The 27,936-nt window shown below is 43.7% G+C and overlaps 1 protein-coding gene across 1 annotated transcript in view; it reads left to right on the forward strand.

The window, feature by feature from the left end:
- The first annotated feature begins 893 nt into the window (after positions 1-893).
- Positions 894-27,936, forward strand: part of LOC311145910 (myoferlin-like) — an 82,602-nt gene continuing 55,559 nt past the window's right edge. Inside the window, exons 1-7 of the mRNA XM_084182291.1 lie at positions 894-1,021; positions 3,859-3,914; positions 4,214-4,305; positions 24,590-24,698; positions 25,336-25,432; positions 26,808-26,974; positions 27,489-27,617. Of these exons, the coding sequence (XP_084038417.1) occupies positions 934-1,021; positions 3,859-3,914; positions 4,214-4,305; positions 24,590-24,698; positions 25,336-25,432; positions 26,808-26,974; positions 27,489-27,617 (738 nt within the window). The 5' untranslated portion in view covers positions 894-933. The remainder of the gene's footprint in view (positions 1,022-3,858; positions 3,915-4,213; positions 4,306-24,589; positions 24,699-25,335; positions 25,433-26,807; positions 26,975-27,488; positions 27,618-27,936) is intronic.

The following is a 27,936-nucleotide window of genomic DNA, read 5'->3' on the forward strand; positions in this document are numbered from 1 at the left end:
GATGTAGAATTGCAGGCGCATATTATATGCTCCAATTTCAAAAACGATTTGGAGGCACAGTTGACAAATGAACGCACAGTGGATTAATTAGAAAATACAAGCAGTACTTTTTTTAATGCGTGAGAAATAAGAGGTGTGGCGTGTGAGCGTGTGAAGAGGGTCAAATGCGTGTCTCACGGCCAATGCGTGAGAGTTGGCAGCACTGCTACACTGTTCGGCAAATGTCCAGCAAAATCTTCCCTTTGACCCTAATTTGGGTTATTTAAATGTGGTCACCTCCTTTATTTAAATATTTTCCTTTGATAATAATAATTCTAAAAACTCTACCATTTTCTACTACAATGTTGTTACGAATATCGACCATGTCCTATAATTTTTTTTACCAGGTTCATCATCGGACTTTTTAATTTTTTAAAGGAAAATCGCCGCGGTCACCTTTGGGTACCACACTCAGCATTGTTCAACCCCATCACCTCTGAGTGGCGATGCCGTGTAGGCTACATTTGAACCACGATAGACTGTAAAAAACTGTTACAGATGTATGTAAATGACTCAACGTAGGCTATGACGAATTGTAGCCTATTTCAGTAGGCTCAAACAATATTTTGACTGCGTCAAGTTTGTTCATAAACTCATAACAATATCACAAGTGGTAGAAGTAGAAGTAACAAATAGGATAACCTAACCGATTCTGACTATAGCCTACTCGACGTGATGGAATACATTTTAACACACATCCATAATACCTTTTCCCCTTCTGACTCATACAGGGGATAGCCAACTCATTCGGGACTTCACTCCTCCTCTTTCCTCTAACTCCCTTAACGGAGCGTTTCATATGTTGCAATGTTCGCTGTTGAAGAGACGCCTTGGCAGAGGAACATGCCGTGATTCACAAGGGAGTTATAATACGGACTTAAAAACGCTGTAATAATGTTGCGCGTCGTAGTGGAAACTGCCAAAGGCATCCCCAAAAAGAAACTCAGAATCCCAGATCCCATAGCAGCGGTAGTGTTCAGAGGTGAGTTATTGTATTGTTGCCTCTTGCTGTGACATTTAGCCTACATTTTCTCATAGGTTTAAATGTATTGATTGTTGGCTATTCTTGAGAAGTTCAAAACATCTGGATCAAAGACTTTCACCAAATGTAGAGTTTATCATTTATTATTTGAAACATCAAAAACTGCAATAGTCCACAATAAGATGATATTCTGGTGGATTTTGTAGTCCCCAAACATGTAACATGTTCAATAAACACAAACATGATGCTCTTTGTATTCAAAAGTGGAAATACTGCATCATTAACTGTGAGCATGTAAGGCCAAAATAATATAATGAATTGCCTTGAAGGTACAACAATGGTACTGTGCATGGGTTCGTTTGCCTGCTTTAAGGCAATGAGTTACATTAAGTAATGTTGCCTCTATTGTGTTACACAGAGGGAAAACACATTCCCTTATAAGGGGTTGGAATCACCCATTCTCCCCCTGTCATCAACAACTCTGCAGCTGGGTCAATGTGCTTTATTTTTGTATGGATATTTTAGGATAAGAGTCAGTCCAAGATACACATTCAACATTTATGGTTCAATATGTTGCCGCTGTAAGTTGGCTCACAATGTTACCAGTCCCAGGGATGTTGTGTAAACAGAGCAATTGAGAAATGCTAATTTGTATAATATTTAATGATGAGTACAGTCGTTAAATTAATTAATTTGTAGTTTAGTTTCATTAAATGAGTAGTTATTACCCATTTTTTTTACTACCTGTATGTGTTAAAGGCCCAGTGCAGTTAAAAACATGATTTTACTGTGTTTTATATATATTTCCATTATGAGGTTGAAATAATGTTATGAAATTATGTGATAATGCCCTTTTAGTGTATGAAAAGAATGCCTGAAACTTCAGCCTGTTTTGGTGGGATGGAATTTTGGCCTACCAGGTGGTAAATTAGTTAAGAAACCAATAAGAAAGAAACCTCTGCCAATAAAAGCTAGTTTTCCCCTTCCTACTCAGACCACTCCTAAACAGTCCTAGCAAATTTATTGCTTGAGAACTTTGCATTTTTAAAAATAAGCTATTTTTGTTTATTTTTGACCACTTCATTAAAAACAATCACAGTAACGTAATTGTTACCCAGAAATGATTTGATATTGAGATAAAAACGTCTGCATTGGACCCAGACAAAACAATTCTACCCATACATACAGTGGGGAAAAAAGTATTTAGTCAGCCACCAATTGTGCATGTTCTCCCACTTAAAAAGATGAGAGAGGCCTGTAATTTACATCATAGGTACACGTCAACTATGACAGACAAAATGAGAATTATTTTTCTAGAAAATCACATTGTAGGATTTTTAATGAATTTATTAGCAAATTATGGTGGAAAATAAGTATTTGGTCAATAACAAAAGTTTCTCAATACTTTGTTATATACCCTTTGTTGGCAATGACACAGGTCAAACGTTTTCTGTAAGTCTTCACAAGGTTTTCACACACTGTTGCTGGTATTTTGGCCCATTCCTCCATGCAGATCTCCTCTAGAGCAGTGATGTTTTGGGGCTGTCGCTGGGCAACATGGACTTTCAACTCCCTCCAAAGATTTTCTATGGGGTTGAGATCTGGAGACTGGCTAGGCCACTCCAGGACCTTGAAATGCTTCTTACGAAGCCACTCCTTCGTTGCCCGGGCGGTGTGTTTGGGATCATTGTCATGCTGAAAGACCCAGCCACGTTTCATCTTCAATGCCCTTGCTGATGGAAGGAGGTTTTCACTCAAAATGTCACGATACATGGCCCCATTCATTCTTTCCTTTACACGGATCAGTCGTCCTGGTCCCTTTGCAGAAAAACAGCCCCAAAGCATGATGTTTCCACCCCCATGCTTCACAGTAGGTATGGTGTTCTTTGGATGCAACTCAGCATTCTTTGTCCTCCAAACACGACGAGTTGAGTTTTTACCAAAAAGTTATATTTTGGTTTCATCTGACCATATGACATTCTCCCAAATGCACTCTAGCAAACTTCAGACGGGCCTGGACATGTACTGGCTTAAGCAGGGGGACACGTCTTACACTGCAGGATTTGAGTCCCTGGCGGCGTAGTGTGTTACTGATGGTAGGCTTTGTTACTTTGGTCCCAGCTCTCTGCAGGTCATTCACTAGGTCCCCCCGTGTGGTTCTGGGATTTTTGCTCACCGTTCTTGTGATCATTTTGACCCCACGGGGTGAGATCTTGCGTGGAGCCCCAGATCGAGGGAGATTATCAGTGGTCTTGTATGTCTTCCATTTCCTAATAATTGCTCCCACAGTTGATTTCTTCAAACCAAGCTGCTTACCTATTGCAGATTCAGTCTTCCCAGCCTGGTGCAGGTCTACAATTTTGTTTCTGGTGTCCTTTGACAGCTCTTTGGTCTTGGCCATAGTGGAGTTTGGAGTGTGACTATTTGAGGTTGTGGACAGGTGTCTTTTATACTGATAACAAGTTCAAACAGGTGCCATTAATAAAGGTAACGAGTGGAGGACAGAGGAGCCTCTTAAAGAAGAAGTTACAGGTCTGTGAGAGCCAGAAATCTTGCTTGTTTGTAGGTGACCAAATACTTATTTTCCACCATAATTTGCTAAGAAATTCATTAAAAATCCTACAATGTGATTTTCTGGATTTTTTTTCTCTCAATTTGTATGTCATAGTTGACATGTACCTATGATGAAAATTACAGGCCTCTCTCATCTTTTTAAGTGGGAGAACTTGCACAGTTGGTGGCTGACTAAATACTTTTTCCCCCCACTGTATACATGCAGGGTAAATATAAAAACCTATATTCCATGTTGTAATCTTGCCACTGTGTAAACCCTACAGGTGAAAAGAAGAAAACTAAAGCAATTGATAGTGAACTCAATCCCGTGTGGAATGAAGTAAGTATAAATATTTACAGTACAATCCATCCTCTCTCTGGCAGTCACTGGGAATGTTGAAAGAGGCCTCGAGAGGAATGTATTATGTGGAGGAGGGTATGAAAATGAATGAGGAAATGTGACAAATATTTTGTCCACTGTGCTTACTGTTAGTTGATGACTCAACATAGAGGAATGATAACTGTTAACGCTATCCCACTTCCCCTTTGATTTAAAACATTTGTACCCCCCATGTTTCATAATTTAACTAACATTGGCAAAGTTGCGTTTTTATGAACTAACTCAATCTGTGGTTCCAGGTGCTTGAGTTTGACCTAAAGGGCTCCCCATTGGATGCGTCCTCCTTTATAGACGTGATTGTGAAAGACTATGAGACTATCGGCAAAGATAAGTACGTACCTGGCATGTACAGTGGGGAGAACAAGTATTTGATACACTGCCGATTTTGCAGGTTTTCCTACTTACAAAGCATGTAGAGGTCTGTAATTTTTATCATAGGTACACTTAAACTGTGAGAGACGGAATCTAAAACAAAAATCCAGAAAATCATATTGTATGATTTTTAAGTAATTAATTTGCATTTTATTGCATGACATAAGTATTTGATCACCTACCAACCAATAAGAATTACGGCTCTCACAGACCTGTTAGTTTTTCTTTAAGAAGCCCTCCTGTTCTCCACTCATTACCTGTATTAACTGCACCTGTTTGAACTCGTTACCTGTATAAAAGACACCTGTCCACACACTCAATCAGACAGACTCCAACCTCTCCACAATGGCCAAGACCAGAGAGCTGTGTAAGGACATCAGGGATAAAATTGTAGAGGCTGGGATGGGCTACAGGACAATAGGCAAGCCGCTTGGTGAGAAGGCAACAACTGTTGGCGCAATTATTAGAAAATTGAAGAAGTTCAAGATGACGGTCAATCACCCTCAGTCTGGGGCTCCATGCAAGATCTCACCTCGTGGGGCATCAATGATCATGAGGAAGGTGAGGGATCAGCCCAGAACTACACGGCAGGACCTGGTCAATGACCTGAAGAGAGCTGGGACCACAGTCTCAAAGAAAACCATTAGTAACACACTATGCCGTCATGGATTAAAATCCTGCAGCGCACGCAAGGTCCCCCTGCTCAAGCCAGCACATGTCCAGGCCCGTCTGAAGTTTGCCAATGACCATCTGGATGATCCAGAGGAGGAATGGGAGAAGGTCATGTGGTCTGATGAGACAGAAATATAGCTTTTTGGTCTAAACTCCACTTGCCGTGTTTGGAGGAAGAAGAAGGATGAGTACAACCCCAAGAACACCATCCCAACTGTGAAGCATGGAGGAGGAAACATCATTCTTTGGGGATGCTTTTCTGCAAAGGGGACAGGATGACTGCACCGTATTGAGGGGAGGATGGATGGGGCCATGTATTGCGAGATCTTGGTCTTCCAGCATGACAACGACCCGAAACACACAGCCAGGGCAACTAAGGAGTGGCTCCGTAAGAAGCATCTCAAGGTCCTGGAGTGGCCTAGCCAGTCTCCAGACCTGAACCCAATAGAAAATCTTTGGAGGGAGCTGAAAGTCCGTATTGCCCAGCGACAGCCCCGAAACCTGAAGGATCTGGAGAAGGTCTGTATGGAGGAGTGGGCCAAAATCCCTGCTGCAGTGTGTGCAAACCTGGTCAAGACCTACAAGAAACGTATGATCTCTGTAATTGCAAACAAAGGTTTCTGTACCAAATATTAAGTTCTGCTTTTCTGATGTATCAAATACTTATGTCATGCAATAAAATGCAAATTAATTACTTAAAAATCATACAATGTGATTTTTGTTTTAGATTCCGTCTCTCACAGTTGAAGTGTACCTATGATACAAATTACAGACCTCTACATGCTTTGTAAGTAGGAAACACTGCCGATTTTGCAGGTTATCAAATACTTGTTCTCCCCACTGTAGCTACTGTATATGTCTCAAATGTTTTGTGAGAGAACATCACATGCACAGGCACACACACGCACACACACCTCCTGCTAGTCGGACACTCTGCTAGTGCTGCTAGGGAGGAGCAGGGACATAGTGTTTTACTGTAAAGTCTGCCAGAGCTCAGAACTGTTTGACCTCTGTCATTTCTCAGTCAAGGTGCCCCTCCATTAGTATGTGAACCTGGTCATTACAACACAGTGTCTGCTAAGCACAGGTTATACAGGGAATGACCTAAAGGGAAAGTTCAAACCCTGAGGGCAGTGCTGAGTTTAAACTGAGTTGTAAAGAACTAGGGTAAGCACTTCTGCAGAGGGAGATCCATAATGTTTCTTAAGGTCAAATCTTAAGGTTACTTGCGTAACCCCGGTTCTCTGATAATATGAGTGAGCCATCTTACATATGGGGCATGCCCTTTAGGCGAGATCAGAAGGAATCTCCAATCACACAACATCTGTCTTAGACAGACAAGAGGCATGGCGAATAGTCCCGCCCTCTAGCTCATTATCAAACATATGTTTTCCTTCTTATGCATATTGAGTTACCCCACTCATATTATCAGAGAACCGGGGTTATGCAAGAAACCTTAAGATTTGACCTTAAGAAACATTATGGATCTCCCTCTGCAGAAGTGCTTACCCTAGTTCTCTTTCAAATACTTTTTTCGGTATCTCAAATATGGGTATCTCACATATAGTCAACTCCCGTAGCGCTCATGTGCTCTCCGAAGCTAGGTAGTCTCGACAGAATCATCCCTCATAGGCCCCAACACAGCACAGTATGTGCCAGCGAGGGCGCAGTGACGTCTAGTTCGTAAAACCTCATAAACATATGAGGGGTAGCCCAACATGCCGCATTACAGCGTCACCGCTTGCTAGTGCAAAAAACAGCGGACATTGTGCGTCTTTGCGCATGCAAAGAGATCTACGGACGTTTGTCCGTATTTTTCCACCCCACTTGAGCCACCACTTCGGGATGGAGTCTCCAGTTCCTGTATAGGGGGTTCCCTCTGGACTACAAGTCCGTTCCGGACATGAGTCACGTGTAAAGAGTGATATGCGCTGCTCCACATAATACTTTTGTGGGCTGGTCTGCACAAACACAGAGATTGGGTGCCACCTTGGTGGTTGATGTATGCAACTACAGTTGTATTGTCTGTTCTGACCAGGATGTGACAATTCCCAAGAAAAGGCAGAAAATGTTTAGTGCCAGCAGCACTGTAAGCAACTCAAGGTTTATTATGTGAGCATGACGTAGTTGTGGGGACCACAATCCATTCAGTGCTCTCCCCTCGCAGACTGCGCCCCACCCTGTGAGAGATGCATCTGTTATCACTACTTTCCTCGCAGACACTACCTCTAGGGGAGTGCCCTTGGCAAAGATCGAGGGGTCCCTTCAGTGGCGGAGAGCCGCTATGCTTGGTGAGTACACCGTTATCCTCCGATGGAGGTGACGACGGGGACACAAGCGTAGGGCAGATACCCAGCGCTGAAAATATCTCATCCTCAATAGTCCCAACAGAACTACTGAGATGGTGGAGGCCATCAACTCTAACATACAGAGACACGTCTTGAGTGTGACCATATGACCCCATTGGAACATGGAGAGGCACTGGTGAAGCAACATGATTTGCCCGTCTGATAGTGCGTCCCGGAAAGAGAGAGAATTCAGAACCACGCCTAGATATTCTATTCTCTATGTGGGCACTAAACAGCTGTTTATCTAATTGATCCTGAAATCTAACTCGGTGAGGAGGACAGCTCTGTCTCTCACTGCCTGCTTCTGTTAGTGGGAGCAGAGCAGGTAGTCGTCTATGTACGCATAGATCCTGTGTCCTCTGCATCTCAGGGGAATTAGGGGCACCTCCACACACTTGCTGAACGTCCAAGGGGCTAGTAATAGCCCGAAGGGAACAACGAGATACTTGATACCCTGACAGGCAAACTTGAGAAACCTGTATGCTGGCAGAATGCTTTTGTGAAAATCCTGCAGATTGACTGTAGTGAACCAATCGCCTCGACAAACAAAGCGAGACAGCACGTTGTGTGTAAGCATAAGGAACGTGAACCTTTTCAGATAGCTGTTGAGGATCCGTAAGTCCAAGATGGGGCGCTGGAGAATGGAGAAAAATAAACGTTCCATCTTGCCAGGGAGAGAAGTGAGGGAGAAGGCACAGTGTTCGGGGTGTAGGTGGTTAGCGAGAGATTGTTCCACTGCTCCTCCATACCTTGCATGTCCATGGCAGTGAAGTCCCTAGGTGGGACCTTGCCGGACAGGGGTTTGTCCCAGTTGCGTTTAGCTTCCACCAAGCATGCTGGGATCGTGGGGACACTCTGTCTCACAGGGACGGTACGGCATGGGAGTCTCTTCCCATCGAACCAGTCTCTTTCGTCTTTTTCGCACACATGGATTAGCGTGTACTCCAGGCTGAGAGAGTAGGACTGGAAGGCCTTGAGGCCTGAGCCTAGGGATCTTCCTCCCCTTCCTCATCCTCATTGCAGAAGAGTCACACAATACTGTCGACCTCCTCGTAAACCCTTATACCTCCTTCCCCTGCTGCTAGCTCGTCGAACAGCGAGTGGAAATCCGTGGGGAGACCGTCCATAACCTTAGCCCAGCTGGTCATGGTTCGGGGTTGTTGGGTTGCCTCTTCGCCCGAAGGCTGGGAGGAAGAGGAGCCTTGTGGGGTTCTGCACACCCTCCGTCTGAGGCTGGACTCCGGCAACTCCTTGCAATGCTCGCAGGACTCGGGGTTAGCGAGAGCTGCCTGAGCATGCTCCAGTCCCAAGCAGGCGACACAGATAGGATGTGTGTCCTTCACTGAGATCATGGATCCACACAGGCATGGGTGTGCCGGTTTGGGAGCAGGAAGCCAGCTGGGTCACATTGTGAAGGGGTAGTAGTATACATAGCTCCTGATAGTGGAGGGTTCAAGGCTGTGTGTGTACTGGCCGATGCTTAGCTGTGTAGCTAGTCCTGACATTAGCTAGCTAGCATTCACCCCGGGGGCTAATAGCCTAGCTATTGCTAGCACACTGCTAGCTGAAGACAAAGAGCATAGCGTTAGTTTTTGATGAGCTAGCTGGTTACCTTCACCTTGCAGCGTGGGCTAACCAAGTAGAAAGAGCTAGTAGAATGAGCTAGCTCTAAGCGTGTGCTTGCCGACGTTTAGCTGTGAAACTAGTCCTGGCGTTAGCTAGCTAGCGTTCACCTCGTGGCCTAATAGCCTAGCTATTGCTAGCACACTGCTAGCTCAAGAAAAAGCATGAGTCGTAAGTCTTCGGTGAGCTAGCTAGGTTAGCTTTCGTCTTGCACCGTGGGCTAACCAAATCGAAAAGGTGGGGGAAAAGTTAGCGCCATGGCGCTAGGTTTGACTGGAGACTAAGAAGAGCCCAACTTTTCCTTTTGGTAAAAGTATTTAACACTCTAGACGAGAAGCTGCATCCTATGCCCGGTGGCGAGTCTGTTACCGATTCACAATTAAGCAGGAAAACAGTGAGACAAGTCGTGCTGAGGAGAGTGTAGAGAGAGCTTGTGATCTCCGTAAGGAAGAAAATGTTAATGAGCTAGAGGGAGGGACGTGGTGCCTTATAATAGGTTGTGTGATTGGAGTGTCCTTGTGATCCCGTCCTGAAGGGCTTGCCCCATATGTAAGATACAGAAACAAGTATTTGAAAGAGAACTTAGTTGATCTACAATTACATAAAAAAGCTCAAGTTTTTTCATTGCAATGGGCCACGTAACGTTTACAGGAACTACTCTTGCCATAACTACAGTATTGCATACAAAGCATGTATTGAGGAAAATTGTGTTACTGCTGAGCTTCAGTGATTACCACATTGGTAAGTGAAAAGTGCAGGGTGATTTGAAGTAGCACAACCCCCTTACAGCTCCACTACCACACCCTGTACCTGCCACCGTGTTCAGACTCGTGTGCTATTTGAGGAGGTTTTATCTCTCTCTGTAATGGAACAGTTTTCTCTCTCCAAAAGGCTATTGCTTCACCATGAACACAAATAACTTCAAACTCAATAGATTCAAAAGTACCTCTTATGTGTCTACTCTATGTCAAGAGAAACAGGTATCAACATGCTTTTTACTTAGCACATTAGTGCTTTTAGATGGATGAAACATATCTGAGCTGTATTGATGCTTTATTGTTGTTCCATTTCGAGTGTGACATTAGGGAATCTCTCTTTTTAAGTCACGTACATGAGCAACCTCTATTTAGCAACATGCTTTTGACCACTTCTCAGCAGGAACTCTAATCTAGATGTTTAGAGAGAGAGAGAGAGAGAGCAGGCTATGGTAATGAGAGTGACTCACATCTTTGATCTTCTATAATGTCTGGCAGAGTCCAGACTCAAACACAAGCAGAGTTACAGAGCTTGCACAGGCTTGTCACTGGCAAATGGGGGGTTGATCTTGAGTACGTCTGAGTACCCTTTGCAGATGTGTGTGTATCTGGGCGAGGTTGACTCATTTAGTATAAACACACACTCAATTAGGGGGGGTTGTTTTGGATATAAGGACATCGTGTAGCTCAGTTGGTAGAGCATGGCGCTTGCAACACCAGGGTTGTGGGTTCGATTCCCACGGGGGGCCAGTATGAAAAAAAAAATTATGCACTCACTAACTGTAAAGTCGCTCTGGATAAGAGCGTCTGCTAAATGACTAAAATGTAAATGTAAATCGCCTTACTAGTGACCACCATAAACAATTATCTGTCATGTTGAGGCATTTAGAATCCTCCATGTCCAACATCAGCATTCTAAAAAGCCCCAAATGATATGAATACATATGTTTTTTCTGCTAGACACTAGACAGTTAACTATAGCCTGCTCTTGCCAACTCCATTACTCATTGTCAATCCAAACATGGCATGACAATGAGTGACAAGGAGTTGACATGATAGGACAGTTAGCAGCAGGGCCTTTGATATCAATTTTTACCCTTTGTACGCTTGACAGGTTTTTAACCTTTTAACACAATTATATGCATTTTATCAATCTCTATAAACTAGTACTGAATGCATGATCTTTTTAACCTTAGATATTTTAAGATCCTCACATACCATGAACTTACTAATACTTTTTAGTGTATAACAGGCTATGAATATTTCCTTTAACCTGTCACATTGACATGTGGTGTGTGTTTCATATCATTCAAAAAATGTGAAATGTGTAAAATGCCAAGAGGAATAAAAATGAAAGACTCGAGCATTCCTTTCTCAGCATCAGAGTAGCCTGCTTTCAATGCCTAGGTGTGATCTCTCACCTCTGACCCTGTAGTTCAACGTTTCCAGGACTTGTTTTAACGCATGATTGTTTATCTCTGTGTGTGATGACAAATGACTTCAACACTGCGGTGACATAGCCATAGGGGGAGAGGCATTATAACATCTCACCTTCCCCCCTCTCTCTCCTCCCCCTCCCTCTTCTCTCTTCCCCCTCCCTCTTCTCTCCTCTCTCTCCCTCTCTCTCTCCCCCTCTCCTGTCTCTCTACTTCTCTTCTCTCCTCGCTCTATCCCCACCTCTCTCCCAATTCAATTATATCTCTCCCTCCCTCCTTCTGTCTCTCTCGCTCTCTATTCAATTTAAGGGGCTTTATGGGCGTGGGAAACATATGTTTACATTGCCAAAGCAAGTGAAATAGATATTAAACAAAAGTGAAATAAACAATAAAAAATTACAGTACACATTACACTCACAAAAGTTCAAAAGAATAAAGACATTTCAAATGTCATGTCTATATACAGTGTTGTAATGATAGTTAAAGTACATTAGGGAAAATAAATAAACATAAATATGGGTTGTATTGAAAATGGTGTTTGTTCTTCACTGGTTGCCCTTTTCTTGTGGCAACAGGTCACAACTATTGCTGCTGTGATTGCACACTGTGATATTTCACCCAATAGATATGATAGTTGATCAAAATTGGATTTGTTTTCGAATTCTTTGTGGGTCTGTGTAATCTGAGGGAAACATGTGTCTCTATGGTCATACATTTGGCAGGAGGTTAGGAAGTGCAGCTCAGTTTCCACCTCCATTTTGTGGGCAGTGTGCACATAGCCTGTCTTCTCTTGAGAGCCAGGTCTGCCTTCGGCAGTCTTTCTCAATAGCAAGGCTATGCTCACCGAGTCTGTACATAGTCAAAGATTTCCTTAATTTTGGGTCAGTCACAGTGGTCAGGTATTCTGCCACTGTGTACTCTCTGTTTAGGGCCAAATAGTTTGCTCAGTTTTTTTGTAAATTCTTTCCAATGTGTCAAGTAATTATCTTTCTGTTTTCTCATGATTTGGTTGGGTCTAATTGTGTTGCTGTCCTGGGGCTCTGTGGGGTCTGTTTGTGTTTGTGAACAGAGCCCAAGGACCAGCTTGCTTAGGGGACTCTTCTCCAGGTTCATTTATCTGTAGGTGATGGCTTTGTTATGGAAGGTTTGGGAATCGTTTCCTTTTCTGGATTTTGATAATTAGCGGATATCGGCCTAATTCTGCTCTGCATGCATTATTTGGTGTTTTACGTTGTACATGGAGGATATTTTCTGCAGAATTCTCAATTTGGTGTTTGTCCCATTTTGTGAATTCTTGGTTGGTGAGCAGACCCCAGACCTCACAACCATGAAGGGCAATGGGTTCTATAACTGATTCAAGTATTTTTAGCCAGATCCTAATTGGTATGTCGAATTTTATGTTCCTTTTGATGGCATAGAAGGCCCATCTTGCCTTGTCTCTCAGATCGTTCACAGTTTTGTGGAAGTTACCTGTGGCGCTAATGTTTAGGCCGAGGTATGTTTCGTTTTTTGTGTGCTCTAGGGCAATGGTGTCTAGATGGAATTTGTATTTGAGGTCCTGGCAACTGGACCTTTTTTGGAACACCATTATTTTTGTCTGACTGAGATTCACTGTCAGGGCCCAGGGCCCAGGTCTGACAGTCTGTGCAGAAGATCTAGGTGCTGCTGTAGGCCCTCCTTGGTTGGGGACAGAAGCACCAGATAATCAGCAAACAGTAGACATTTTACTTCAGATTCTATTAGGGTGAGGCCAGGTGCTGCAGACTGTTCTAGTGCCCTCGCCAATTCGTTGATATATATGTTGAAGTGGGTGGGGATTAAGCTGCATCCCTGTCTCACCCCCCGGTCCTGTGGAAAGAAATGTGTGTTTTTTTTGCCAATTTTAACTGCACACTTGTTGTTTGTGTACATGGATTTTATAAAGTTTTTCCCCCCAACACCACTTTCCATCAATTTGTATAGCAGACTCTCAGTACAAATTGAGTCGAAAGCTTTTTTGAAATCAACAAAGCATGAGAAGACTTTGCCTTTGTTTTGGTTTGTTTGTTTGTCAATTAGGGTGTGCAGGGTGAATACGTGGTCTGTTGTACGGTAATTTGGTAGAAAGCCAATTTGACATTTGCTCAGTACATTGTATTCGCTGAGGAAAGAGTCTGCTGTTAAAAATAATGCTGAGGATTTTCCCAAGGTTGCTGTTGACGCATATCCAACGGTAGTTATTGGGGTCAAATTTGTCTCCACTTTTGTGGATTGGGGTGATCAGTCCTTGGTTCCAAATATTGGGGAAAATGCCAGAGCTGAGGATGATGTTAAAGAGTTTAAGTATAGCCAATTAGAATTTGTGGTCCGTATATTTTATCATTTCATTTAACCCCACAGGCCTTTTTTGGGGTTTGCATTTTGTCTGTAGTTCATTCAATGTAATTGGAGAAAACAGTAGGTTCTGGTAGTCTTTAATTGTTGGTTCTAAGATTTGTATTTGATCATATATATGTTTTTGCTGTTTGTTCTTTGTTATAGAGCGTGGTCCTCTGTAGCTCAATTGGTAGAGCATGGCGCTTGTAATGCCAGGGTAGTGGGTTCGATCCCCGGGACCACCCATACGTAAAAATGTATGCACACATGACTGTAAGTCGCTTTGGATAAAAGTGTCTGCTAAATGGCATATTATTATATTAAAAAGATTGGAGAAGTGGTTTATCCGTACATCTCAGTTTTAGATAGATAACTCTTCATGTTGTTGTTTGTTTAGAGTTTTCCAATTTTCCCAGAAGTGGTTAGATTCTATGTATTCTTCAATTACATTGAGCTGATTTCTGACGTGCTGTATTTCTGTATTGTTTTAGTGATTCACCATAGTGAAGGTGTAGGCTCAGGTTTTCTGGGTCTCTATGTTTTTGGCTGGATAGGTTTCTCAATTTCTTTCTTAGGTTTTTGCATTCTTCATTCCATTTGTAATTGTTAATTTTCTAGGTTGTCTGCTTGAAATTTTTTGATTTGATAGGGAAGCTGAGAGGTCAAATATACTGTTTAGGTTTTCTACTGCCAAGTTTACACCTTCACTATTACAGTGAAACATTTTGTCCAGGAAATTGTGTAGAAGGGATTTAATTTGTTGTTGCCTAATTGTTTTTTGGTAGATTTCCACAGTACTTTCCTTCCATCTATAGCATTTCTTAATATTATTCAGTTCCTTTGGCTTTGATGCCTCATGATTGAGCATAGCTCCGTTCAAGTAGTGTGATTTTTCTGTGATCTGATAGGGGTGTCAGTGGACTGACTGTGAACGCTCTAAGATACTCTGGGTTGAGGTCAGTGATAAAGTACTCTACAGTACTACTACCAAGAGATTAGCTATAGGTGTACCTATTGTAGGAGTCCCCTCGAAGCCTACCATTGACTATGTACATACCCAGCGTCCGACAGAACTGCAGGAGATGTGACCCATTTTTGTTGGTTATGTTGTCGTAGTTGTGTCTAGGGGGGCATATGGGGGAGGGAATGCTGTCACCTCCAGGTACTGTAGGTGTTTGTCCCCCTGTGTGCTGAGGGTGTCAGGTTCTTGTCCAGTTTTGGCATTTAGGTCGCCACAGACTACTACATGTCCCTGGGCCTGGAAATTGTTGATCGACCCCTCCAGGATGGAGAAGCTGTCATCGTTAAAGTATGGGGATTCTATTGGGGGGATATAGCACATGAGGACATTTTTCTCTGTTGAGATAATTTCCTTATTCATTTCTAGCCAGATGTAAAATGCTCCTGTTTTGACTAATTTAATAGAATGGGTTAGGTCTGCTCTATACCAAATTAGCATACCCCCTGAGTCTCTTCCCTGTTTCACACCTGGTAGTTTGGTGGATGGGACTACCAGCTCTCTGTAACCTAGAGGGCAACCAGTGGGTCCATCTCCTTTATACCATGTTTCTTGTAGGATGACAATGTCTGTATTTCCAATTTCTTTGAAGTCTGGGTTCCTGCTCTTTAGGCCAAAGCCAGATGACCTCAGACCTTGTATATTCCAGGATGAGATAGTAAAAGCTTTTTGTTCCATAGTATCTAGTGATGGTTTTGTGTGGTTTAGGCCCGGACCATCACACTAGGTGTGAGCAGAGCATGTTGAATGATACATACCTCTTAGGTCGCAGGATGGGGCTTGGGCGGGTGTAATAGTGGGGGTTGGGCCTGTTGCTCTGCTCACGACCTGGGCATATGTCCTGCTGTCATGTTGAGGTCCTTGCCTCAGGGGCGGAGGGTATGGGGTGGGCAGAAGGGGCATAGGTCTGATATTGGGGGGCCTATATAGGGTGTGGCCAGGGTTTGCTTGGGGTGGTCTTAGCTGGTTGGGGTGTGGTTGGTGATGCTGTAGTCTGGGTGTAGGTCCTCTTGGCATGGGTTCTCTCAGTGCAGGTCCTTCGGGAGGGGGTCTTGCAGGTCTGGGAGGGTGTCTCGCAGGTCTCGGCAGGGTGTCCGTTGCTCTGTTGCTCCTGTGTGAGGTGCTGGGGCTACGGTTGAGGGTGACGTCCTTCAGGGTCCTGGCAGAAGTTGTGATGTTTGGGGGTTGTCAGGAGAACTATCGGGAGAGCTGACAGGAGGGCTGTTAGGAGGGGCTGGGGTCTGTTGGGTTGGTGGGTCCTGTGTTATCTGTCCCATTGTGGTGTTGAGGTTGTGGTCCGGGTCTGAGGTGGGCTGTTCTGCTGGCTTCTCTGGGGGAGTGTCCTGCTCTCTGTCACACCTCAGCTTTCTCACCCCCTCCTTCAGTGCCATGTGTGCCTCTAAGTTCTCTCACCTCAGTCCGTAGAGCAGCCAGCTCTCTCAGACAGCCGTCCATCTCCACCTTCTGCCTCCCGGGTCTTGCTGGGGGGGTGTTGTTGTGCTGGTCTGTGTTGTGGGTTTGTTCTGTCTGGATTGTGTGGATTTGTTTCAATTTGTAAGTTGCTCTGGATAAGAGCGTCTGTTAAATGATGTAAATGTAAATGTAAATGACTAGCTCTCTGAGCTCCACCATGTCTCTCCAGCTCTGTGAATTTATCACTCTCAATGATGGAGGAGCAGTGCAGTTCTGGGACCTGGATGTGTTCAGTGCTGGGGGGGGGGTGACTATCCTCGTCTGCAGGACAGTTTGAAGAGGTGTGATCAGACTCACTCAGGATGGGGAGGTCGTCACAGAGAGAGCTTTTCCTGCTGTGCTCTCTCTTTGTTCCCGTATAAGTCCTGCTGGAACTGCATGAGGATGCCCTGCACCATTACGGTCCCAGACTTGTACACGTTGATAGAGGTTGTTTCAATTTCCTCAATGTCTAGTATTCTGAGTTTCCACCCTGGGCCAATACCCTCTCTCTTGACATAGGGGTGCCATGCCTGTGCCATGCCAGGGGATGGTCTGTGTGGAAAATTAAGTTGCTTACGTTCCCCTCTTTGTAGCAGTCAGCAAATAGTGTCTAATATAAGTTTTTTCTTGATAGTCCTTGGTAGTAATAGTCCATTCAGGTAATTTTGTCCAAAATCAAGGTTTTAGGTATGGAATTTTGATTTTGATTTAAGGTTTTGAAGTTGAGGTTAGTATCCTGTATAAGTCCTTGCGAAATGTATCAAACTCTAATTCTATCTTTTGCAGAAGAAATCAGGAGCCCTTCTCCTACTCTAGACTCTGCCTGCTCTCTCTCTCTCTCTCCTCACCTCAGCCTGGTACACAAGGCCAGACTACAGGCATGCCTGTGGTAGATGCTAATTGCTCCCAGTGGTTAGTCTTTCCTCATCCTCCCTTTCATGATTGTTTGGCCTCGTCTGTGGGAGCGACTGTTGTTTCTCACTACAGAGCATAGATTACATTTTTCCCAGTGTTCTCCGGGGAAGCCTCTAATGATTGCCAAAATAAGCTAAGCTAGGCTGATGTTTGTCATTGTGACAGCTTACTAAGATCACTCAGTTACAGACAGTCGTCTTCTCGCTACCATCCTATCACTTTGTTTTTCTTGAGTCCCTCCAGTCCAGTACAACCAAAGTGCCTCAATGGTATCAACAATATGTTGACAGAGACACACTTCTGTAAATTGTGGCTGCATGGCACAGTGGTGGCAATGTATACATAATGGGAATAACTGATATTGAGCAATGTAACGTGATTCTTAATCATGGTTGATTGCATAATAAAGAACTCCTGGTACCTTCCTAGTAAGTCCTCAGTTCCTCCATAAGGGACTTTCGTCAGATCTGTGTGGCAAATATAACTGCTCTATAGGACTTGTTGCTAGGTTTGTCAATTCTGAAAGAAGTTCAAATGAGAACTGGATACTGCCTGTGATAAGTCAAAAAAATATAAGTACCAGTCAAAAGTTTGGGCACACCTACTCATTCAAGGGGTTTTCTTTATTTGTACTATTTTCTACATTGTAGAATAATAGTGAAGACATCAAAACTATGAAATAAAACATATGAAATAATGTGGACCCAGAAAATTGTTAGACAAATCAAAATATATTTTATATTTGAGATTCTTCAAATAGCCACCCTTTGCCTTGACGACAGCTTTGCACACTCTTGGCATTCTCTCAACCAGCTTCACCTGGAATGCTTTTCACAGTACGGACATTGCAATTTATTGCCCTGGACAAATCTGCAGTCCTCATGCCTCCTTGCAGCATGCCTAAGGCACGTTCACGCAGATGAGCAGGGACCCTGGGCATCTTTCTTTTGGTGCTTTTCAGAGTCAGTAGAAAGGCCTCTTTAGTGTCCTAAGTTTTTATAACTGTGACCTTAATTGCCTACCATCTCTAAGCTGTTAGTGTCTTAACGACCGTTCCACAGGTACATGTTCATTTAATTGTTTATGGTTCATTGAACAAACATGGGAAACAGTGTTTAAACCCTTTACAATGAAGATCTGTGAAGTTATTTGGATTTTCACAAATTATCTTTGAAAGACAAAGTCCTGAAAAGGGGACGTTTCTTTTTTTGCTGAGTTTACATTGTAAAATAATAGTGAAGACATCAAAACTATGAAATAACACATATGGAATCATGTAGTAACCAAAAAAGTGTTAAACAAATACAAATATATTTTAGATTTTAGATTCTTCCAAGTAGCCACCCTTTGCCTTGATGACAGCTTTGCACACTCTTGGCATTCTCTCAACCAGCTTCATGAGGAATGCTTGTCCAACAGTCTTGAAGGTGTTCCCACATATGCTGAGCACTTGTTGGCTGCTTTTCCTTCACTCTGTGGTCCAACTCAACCCAAACCATCTCAATTGGGTTGAGGTCGGGTGATTGTGGAGGCCAGGTCATCTGATGCAACACTCCATCACTCTCCTTCTTAGTAAAATAGCCCTTACACAGCCTGGAGGTGTGTTGGATCATTGTCCTGTTGAAAAACAAATGATAGTCACACTAAGCCCAAACAAGATGGGATGGTGTATCGCTGCAGAATGCTGTGGTAGCCATGCTGGTTAAGTGTGCCTTGAATTCTAAATACATCACAGATGGTGTCACCAGCAAAGCACCATAACACCTCCTCCTCCGTGCTTTACGATGGGAACTACACATGCGGAGACCATCCGTTCACCCACACCGCGTCTCACAAAGCCATGGCGGTTTGAACCAAAAATCTCCAATTTGGACTCCAGACCAAAGGACACATTTCCACTGGTCTAATGTGCATTGCTTGTGTTTCTTGGCCCAAGCAGGTCTCATCTTCTTATTGGTGTCCTTTAGTAGTGGTTTCTTTGTAGCAATTTGACCATGAAGGCCTGATTCACACAGTCCACTCTGAACAGTTGATGTGTCTGTGACTTGAACTTTTGTTTTTTACCCCCTTTTCGTGGTATCCAATTGGTAGTTACAGTCTTGTCCCATCACTGCAACTCCCGTACGTACACGGAAGAGGCGAAGGTCGAGAGTCGTGTATCCTCCGAAACACAACCCAAATGAGCCGCACTGCTTCTTGCCCGCTTAACCTGGAAGCCAGCCAGAGGAAACACTGTACACCTGGCGACCGAGTCAGCGTGCACTGCGCCCAGCCCACCACAGGAGTCGCTAGTGCGCGATGGGACAAGAACAAACCCTCCCTTACCCTGGATGACGCTGGGCCAATTGTGCGCCGCCCCATGGGTCTCCCGGTCGCGACAGAGCCTGGACTCAAACCAGGATCTCTAGTTGCACAGCGATGTAGTGCCTTAGACCACTGCACCACTCGGGAGGCCCTGTGTGACTTGAACGCTGTGAAGCATTTATTTGGGCTGCAATTTCTGAGGCTGGTAACTCTAATTAATTTATCCTCTGCAGCAGAGGTAACTCTGGGCCAGTTTCATCATAGCGCTTGATGGTTTTTGCGACTGCACTTGAAGAAACTTTCAAAGTTCTTGAAATGTTCCGTATTGACTGACCTTCATGTCTTAATGTAATGATGGACTGTCATTTATCTTTGCTTATTTGAGCTGTTCTTGCCATAATATGGACTTGGTCTTTTACCAAATAGGGCTATCTTCTGTATACCCTCCCTACCTTGTCACAACACAACTGATTGGCACAAACGCATTAAGAAGGAAAGATATTCCACAAATTAACTTTTAACAAGGCACATCTGTTAATTGAAATGCATTCCAGGTGACTACCTCATGAAGCTGGTTGAGAGAATGCCAAGAGTGTGCAAAGCTGTCATCAAGGCAAAGGGTGGCTATTTGAAGAATCTCAAATATAACATATAGTCCCGTGTAGCTCAGTTGGTAGAGCATGGCGCTTGCAACGCCAGGGTTGTGGGTTTGTTTCCCACAGGGGGCCAGTATGAAAATGTATGCACTCACTAACTGTAAGTCGCTCTGGATAAGAGCGTCTGCTAAATGACTTAAATGTTAAATGTAATATTTTGATTTATTTAACACTTTTTTGGTTACTACATCATATCGACCCAGAACCTATCGGATTTTCTGCCAGAATCACTGAGTCACTGGACCTTTTTAACACTGGATAATTGCAACTAGCTAGCTGCAACCAAATTAACGTTGTTGTTGGCTAATCAGCCTTGAGCTAGCCTTGAGTCAGGTACATCTCCCGGCTATCTACCTCTCTGTCAACCGGACGGGTCCTCCTAGAGTCAACATGGAGCCTCGCCGATCCATCACGACTGGTCTGCCGACGTAATCGTCTGTGGTTTCAACAGGCTTCCCGTTGCGACGACCACGAAGATCCATCTGCTAGCCCCGGACCGCTAGCACACGCAAACGACAGCCGTGCTTCCTGTTCGCTGTGCTGTAGTACTAATTCGAACTGCTCTCGGACTCACATATTGCTGTTCACTGGACCTTATGATCACTCAGCTGCACAGCTGATGCCTGCTGGACTGTTCCTTTACACGGTACCCTGTCCTGTTTATCTGTTTAGCCTCAGCCCAAACTTTATCACCATTACCAGTTGTTGTCTTAGCTCTCTCTAATAACACCTGTGATTGCTTTATGCCTCTCCCATGTCAATATGCCTTGCCTATTGCTGTTCCAGTTAGTTCTTATTATACCATTTAACTGTAGAACCCCAAGTCCCTCAAACTGCCTCAAATAGTTCCTTTGTTCCACCCCCCATACACTCCGAGACCGGCTCAATCGGTGCCTCCAGTGATGCTATCTCTTTCATTGTTACCCAACACTTAGGTTTACCTCCACTGTACTCATATCCTTCCATATCCTTGTCTGTACATAATGCCCTGTATCTATTCTACAACGCCCGGAAATCTGCCCCCTTTATTCTCTGTAGCCAACGCACTAGAAGACCAGTTCTTAAAGCCTTTAGCCGTATCCTTATTCTAGTCCTCCTCTGTTCCTCTGGTGATGTAGAGGCTAACCCAGGCCCTGCAGCCCCCAGTATCACTCCTACTCCCCAGGAGCTATCATTTGTTGACTTCTGTAACCGTAAAAGCCTTGGTTTTCTGCACGTTAACATCAGAAGCCTCCTTCCTAAGTTTGTTATTCACTGCGTTAGCACACTCCGCCAACCTTGATGTTCTAGCAGTGTCTGAATCCTGGCTTAGGAAGGCCACCAAAAATTCTGAAATGTCCATCCCCAACTACAACATTTTCCTTCTAGATAGAACTGCCAAAGGGGGTGGAGTTGCAATCTACTGTAGAGAGAGCCTGCAGAGCTCTATCATACTATCCAGGTTTGTGCCCAAACAGTTTGAGCTTCTACTTCTAAAAATCCACCTTTCCAGAAATAAGTCTCTCACTGTTGCCGCTTGCTACAGACCCCCCTCAGCCCCCAGCTGTGCCCTGGACACCATATGTGAATTGATTGCCCCCCATTTATCCTCAGAGTTCGTACTGCTTGGTGACCTAAATTGGGATATGCTTAACACCCCGGCCATCCTACAATCCAAACTAGATGCCCTCAATCTCACACATATCATCAAGGAACCTACCAGGTACAACCCTAAATCCGTAAACATGGGCACCCTCATAGATATCATCCTGACTAACTTACCCTCTAAATACACCTCCGCTGTCTTCAACCAGGATCTCAGCGATCACTGCCTTATTGCCTGCGTCCGTAACGGGTCCGCGGTCAAACGACCACCCTTCATCACTGTCAAATGCTCCCTAAAACACTTTAGCGAGCAGGCCTTCCTAATTGACCTGGCCCAGGTATCCTGGATGGATATCAATCTCATTCCGTCAGTAGAGGATGCCTGGTTGTTCTTTAAAAGTAATTTCCTCTCAATCTTAAATAAACATTCCCCATTCAAAAAATACAGAACTAAGAACAGATATAGCCCCTGGTTCTCCTCAGACTTGACTGCCCTTGACCAGCACAAAAACATCCTGTGGCGCGTACTGCATTAGCATCGAATAGCCCCCGCGATATGCAACTTTTCAGGGAAGTTAGGAACCAATAAACACAAGCAGTTAGGAAAGCAAAGGCTAGCTTTTTCAAACAGAAATGTGCCTCCTGTAGCACTAACTCCAAAAAGTTTTGGGACACTGTAAAGTCCATGGAGAATAAGAGCACCTCCTCCCAGCTGCCCACTGCAATGAGGCTAGGAAACACTATCACCACCGATAAATCTACAATAATCGAGAATTTCAACAAGCATTTTGCTATGGCTGGCCATGCTTTCCACCTGGCTACCACTACACTGGCCACCAGCTCTGCACCCTCCGCTTCTCCTTCACACAAATTCAGACAGCTGATGTTCTGAAAGAGCTGCAAAATCTGGACCCCTACAAATCATCTGGGCTAGACAATCTGGACCCTTTCTTTCTAAAACTAGCCGCCGAAATTGTCGCAACCCCTATTACTAGCCTGTTCAACCTCTCTTTCGTAACGTCTGAGATCCCCAGAGATTGGAAAGCTGCCACGGTCATCCCCCTCTTCAGAGAGGGTGACACTCTAGATCCAAACTGTTACAGACCTATATCCATCCTGCCCTGCCTTTCAAAAGTTTTTGAAAGCCAAGTTAACATACAGATCACCGACCATTTCGAATCCCACCGTACCTTCTCCGCTATGCAATCCGGTTTCCGAGCTGGTCATGGGTGCACCTCAGCCATGCTCAAGGTCCTTAACGATATTATTAACCGCGATCGATAATAGACAGTACTGTGCAGCCGTCTTCATCGACCTGGCCAAGGCTTTCGACTCTGTCAACCACCGCATTCTTATTGGCAGACTAAATAGCCTTGGTTTCTCAAATGACTGCCTCACCTGGTTCACCAACTACTGCTCAGATAGCGTTCAATGTGTCAAATCGGAGGGCCTGTTGTCTGGACCTATGGCAGTCTCTATGGGGGTGCCACAGGGTTCAATTCTTGAGCTGACTCTTTTCTCTGTGTATATCAATGATGTCGCTCTTGCTGCTGGTGACTCTCAGATCCACCTCTACGCAGACGACACCATTTTGTATACATCTGGCCCTTCATTGGACACTGTGTTAACAAACCTCCAAACGAGCTTCAATGCCATACAACACTCCTTCAGTAGCCTCCAACTGCTCTTAAACACTAGTAAAACTAAATGCATGCTCTTCAATCGAACGCTGCTGGCACCCGCCCACCCGACTAGAATCACTACTCTCGACGGTTCTGACCTAGAGTATGTGGACAACTACAAAAACCTAGGTGTCTGGTTAGACTTTAAACTCTCCTTCCAGACTCACATTAAGCATCTCCAATCCAAAGTTAAATCTAGAATCGGCTTCCTATTTCGCAACAAAGCCCTTCTTCACTCATGCTGCCAAACATGCCCTCGTAAAACTGACTATCCTACCGATCCTTGACTTCGGCGATGTCATTTACAAAATAGCCTCCAACACTCTACTCAGCAAATTGGATGTAGTCTATCACAGTGCCATCCGTTTTGTCACCAAAGCCCCATATACTACCCACCACTGTGACCTGTACGCTCTTGTTGGCTGGTCCTCACTACATATTCGTCGCCAAACCCACTGGCTCCAGGCCATCTATAAATCACTGCTAGGCAAACCCCCGCCTTATCTTAGCTCATTGGTCACCATAGCAACACCCACCCGTAGTATGCGCTCCAGCAGGTATATCTCACTGGTCATCCCCAAAGCCAACACCCCCTTTGGCCACCATTCCTTCCAGTTCTCTGCTGCCAATGACTGGAACGAATTGCAAAAATATCTGAAGCTGGAGACTCTTATCTCCCTCACTAACTTTAAGCATCAGTTGTCAGAGCACCTTACCGATCACTGCACCTGTACACAGCCCATCTGAAATTAGCCCACCCAACTACCTCATCCCCATATTGTTATTTATTTTGCTCATTTGCACCCCAGTATCTCTATTTGCACATCATCTCTTGCACATCTAGCATTCCAGTGTTAATACTAATTGTAATTATTTTGCACTATGGCCTATTTATTGCCTTACCTCCATAACTTGCTACATTTGAACACACTGTATATATATATTATATTTTCTGTTGTATTTTTGACTTTATGTTTTGTTTTACCCCATATGTAACTCTGTGTTGTTGTTTTTATCGCACTGCTTTGCTTTATCTTGGCCAGGTCGCAGTTGTAAATGAGAACTTGTTCTCAACTGGCTTACCTGGTTAAATAAAGGTTAAATAAAAAATAAAAATAAAATTCCATATGTGTTATTTCATAGTTTTGATGTCTTCACTATTATTCTACAATGTAGAAAATAGTAAAAATAAAGAGAAACCCTTGAACGAGTAGGTGTTCTAAAACCTTTGACTGGTACTGAATAAAATGACATACATCATTGCACGCAAACAACAGAGGAAATCTACACCCCTTTATGCAGTAGACTATCAAGCATAATATATACATTTGTATAAGTGATCTGGGTATGATATTATTATGTCACTGTACGTGTTTCCACAAGAAAGATTCATATCACATAAAAACAATAGGTTCTCATTACTTTTTACCTCTTTTCCAGATTTATTGGCTCAGCTAAGATCTCTCTACAAGACCTGGCTCATGGTCACACCAAGTCCTTCCCAGCAAAGAACCTGTCCCTGGTCAATGAGAAGAAACAGGATACTGGGGTGAGTTTCTCTATGGCTACACACTTGCGTTACTAAGAATTAACAGCTTCAAGAATTAACAAGATTTATAAACATGTATAAGTGTTTACAATTGGCTTATTCTTAAATGTAAATATGAAGTGTAACCGATAATAATTTATTGTAGTGACATTGTCAAGAGGTTCGGTGCTTTTGGCTTAATGGCTAATGTGTTGGGTTGAAAGTCGCTGGACCCGGGTTCGAGTCCCGGTCAGAACTATCACACAAATTCCCTACATTGATGTAAGAAGTGTGATGGCGCCCATAAGGTCATCGGAGAGGCGTGTACACATGAAGGACTTGGAATAAAGAAGCTTGGACAATGCTCTCCTGAAGGGAGGGGCTAGTGTAGCGAGTAGCGACCTTAACCCAACACCTAGCGACATCGTCAAGAGGTTCTTGTCTCTTGGTGTAACTGCTAAGGTGTTGGGTTGATAGTTGCTGGACTCAGGTCTGAGTCCCGGTCGGAACTAACCCACGCATTTGCTACAATATCATAACTAGGTTAAAACTTCTTGACCATTTATGGCAATTAAAGTTGTCAGTACTGTAAGTATTTGCAAGTGTGATACATTGTGTTGAAGGAGCATTTTGACATTTAATCCCATCTGTTTTTTAGGCGACCATTAATTTGATGATAGGGTATGAGCCGCCAGCTAACACCACTCCTAACCTTAACAATCAAACTGATGAAGACCAGTCGTATGGGGACACAGGTCAGTTTAACATAACAAATATGTGGCACATCATCTCTTTGTTTTGGTTAAGCAAATGGTCTCCTTCTCTCTTGAGATCAGTTCCAATGCCTTTGACATGCTAATAATGTAAATCAACTCTTATACATGTAGTTTTAGAAAAGTATGCAGCTATCTCAGTGGTATGTTCGGGTTTGGTATTGCAGTGGAAGCCTGATTCCCAGATTTGTTTGTGTGTTAGCCAACTCCTCTGTCGTTCAATATCATGTAATGAGCAGTTGACTAAAGTACAAACAGATCTGGTAGCCAGGGTTGTGTTCATTAGGGCACACAACAGGAAACTTTTGAAAACGGAAAACAAAAGCTTGCATTTCTTATTGGACAAGTCCAGGTAGTCCCTACCTGTTTCAGAGGTTTTTTCTCTCTCCATTAGGTCTCTAATGAATACAACCCAGGTAACCAGGCTAGTGAGGTGGAGTGATGTTGTGGTTTTAGGCTTTGGTTGGTAGGAAGTATTGGAGTGGTACTGGCTTGTCTGTGTTCATTACACCAGTGAAAGGCTGCTTGCTGTTTATGGAAATGGTGGATGCAAATGAACAAGACAAACAACACACACAGCCTTTTGCAGACTCTGCCACAAGGCAACATAATCAATAGAACATATTTTCTGGTATATTCCATTGGTTGCTCGCTTTTGGAGTCAGTTCCAGGAATGGTTGTTATGTCATAATATCAGGTTACAGATGGACCTGCAAACTGTATTGTTAGGTGATCTGAAAAAAATAGATCAGTCAATGGGAAATATAATTTTACTCCTGGGTAAAGTCTTTATTTTTAGGGCTATATTGATAGAAATGTTACAAATAGGGAGGTTCAGGACCCTCGTAGTAAAATGAAAATTGCAAAAGGAAATAGCAAAATGGCATTATATTGGGAAAGATGGGTTAATCTGTGGACATCGGAGAGTTGGAGTTCAGATTGGATGGTGGATTGGTTGCTGTGGGTGAAAATCCAGCACTTGAAGAAAGAGGAAATTAGGAATATACCTGTATGTCTAATTCTTTAACTACAGGTACCGTAGATGTGAGCAAAAATAGCTGTAAGTAGCAGTAGAAGTATTGTTGTCTGTTAATTTACTCCAATCAGGGTAGGGATGGTAGGGTATGGAAAAAAAGTATATGCAGTATATATGTATTTTTTAAATACACACAAGTACTCTCAGCAGACAATGTGCTGAACACAAGTCACCTGTCGGTAGAGAATAGTGTGTCATCCTGTGTTTAAATGCTTCCAAGCAATACGCTTGGTTTTCACATAGAGAAAGAAAGGGGATGTGAAAGGAAAGTATGATGTGTTTGTGTGTGTGTGCTTGTGTGTGCACGTTCTGGCTTCCCAGGTGGGGGGGAGGAAGGGGAGGATGGGGAGGAGGTATCCCTCGGGGGTCAGGTGGGGACCCCTGGAGCTCCACCCACACCTGGCCAGCCTGGTAACCCCAACCAGAGGCCTGTCCGGACCAGCCGCAAGAGACACCGGGCCCTAGCCAACAAGCCCCAGGACTTCCAGGTAGGGTACATAGCTACCACATGAAGTGCATGTAAAAAGTTTAAAGTATCCTCCTCTCCTCATCTCTCTTTCCTTCATTTGCACTGATCTGAAACCAAAGGACAGATGAAAGCAGTATGGTGGATGGTGGCTTTCACCCTCCAATTCTTTCAGATCAGTGGGAGAGGAGAATAGGAAAGGACTATTGAGATGCAGCCCTGGATGGTAGTATGGGGCCCTGTTTAAATACTTATGAAATGCGTCCTTCATCCCATTCTATCTTACTTGAGGTAATCACTAATCTGTATAGGTATGAGAGGTGACAGCAATATGATAACTATGGATTCACCAATTCAATCACTAACAGATCAGTAATTGCCTCAAGGAAGGAAGGAAAAAAGGAAGTAGATATGCATTTTGTAGTAGAACAGCGCCTGCAGGTAAATAAATTAAAGGCCTAATTAAGGATTTTTGTGTTTGTTGAAGTCGCTCCGTTTTGGTTAAACTCTGTCACACTGTTGTCTTCAATGACCAGATTCGTGTTCGAGTTATCGAGGGCCGACAGTTGCCAGGCAACAACATCAAACCGGTTGTCAAAGTGAATGTGTGCGGACAGACCCACAGAACCAGGATCAGACGAGGAAACAACCCCTTCTTTGATGAGGTAATCTCTTCATACATCTATGGTTTTAAACTGCCCTTACACTCCAAAATCAAAACCACTAAGGCAAAGTTTCACTTCTCTGATTGCACTGAAGAGAATCTTCGTTCCAGTATTTCATCTTTTGATTGATTGGCTTTTTCACCCCTTTAAACGCTTGTCTTCTTCTTCTTCTTCTTCTTCTTCTTCTTCTTCTTCTTCTTCTTCTTCTTCTTCTTCTTCTTCTTCTTCGTCTCAGTGATATGTTTGAGTAAATCTAAAGCAGAATCCTCAGTTGGATACATCATCTATCACCCTGTCACGATCGTCTACGAAATGAGTG

The sequence above is a fragment of the Coregonus lavaretus genome (genome assembly GCF_964263955.1).
Source record: "Coregonus lavaretus genome assembly, chromosome: 2".
NCBI lineage: Eukaryota > Metazoa > Chordata > Actinopteri > Salmoniformes > Salmonidae > Coregonus > Coregonus lavaretus.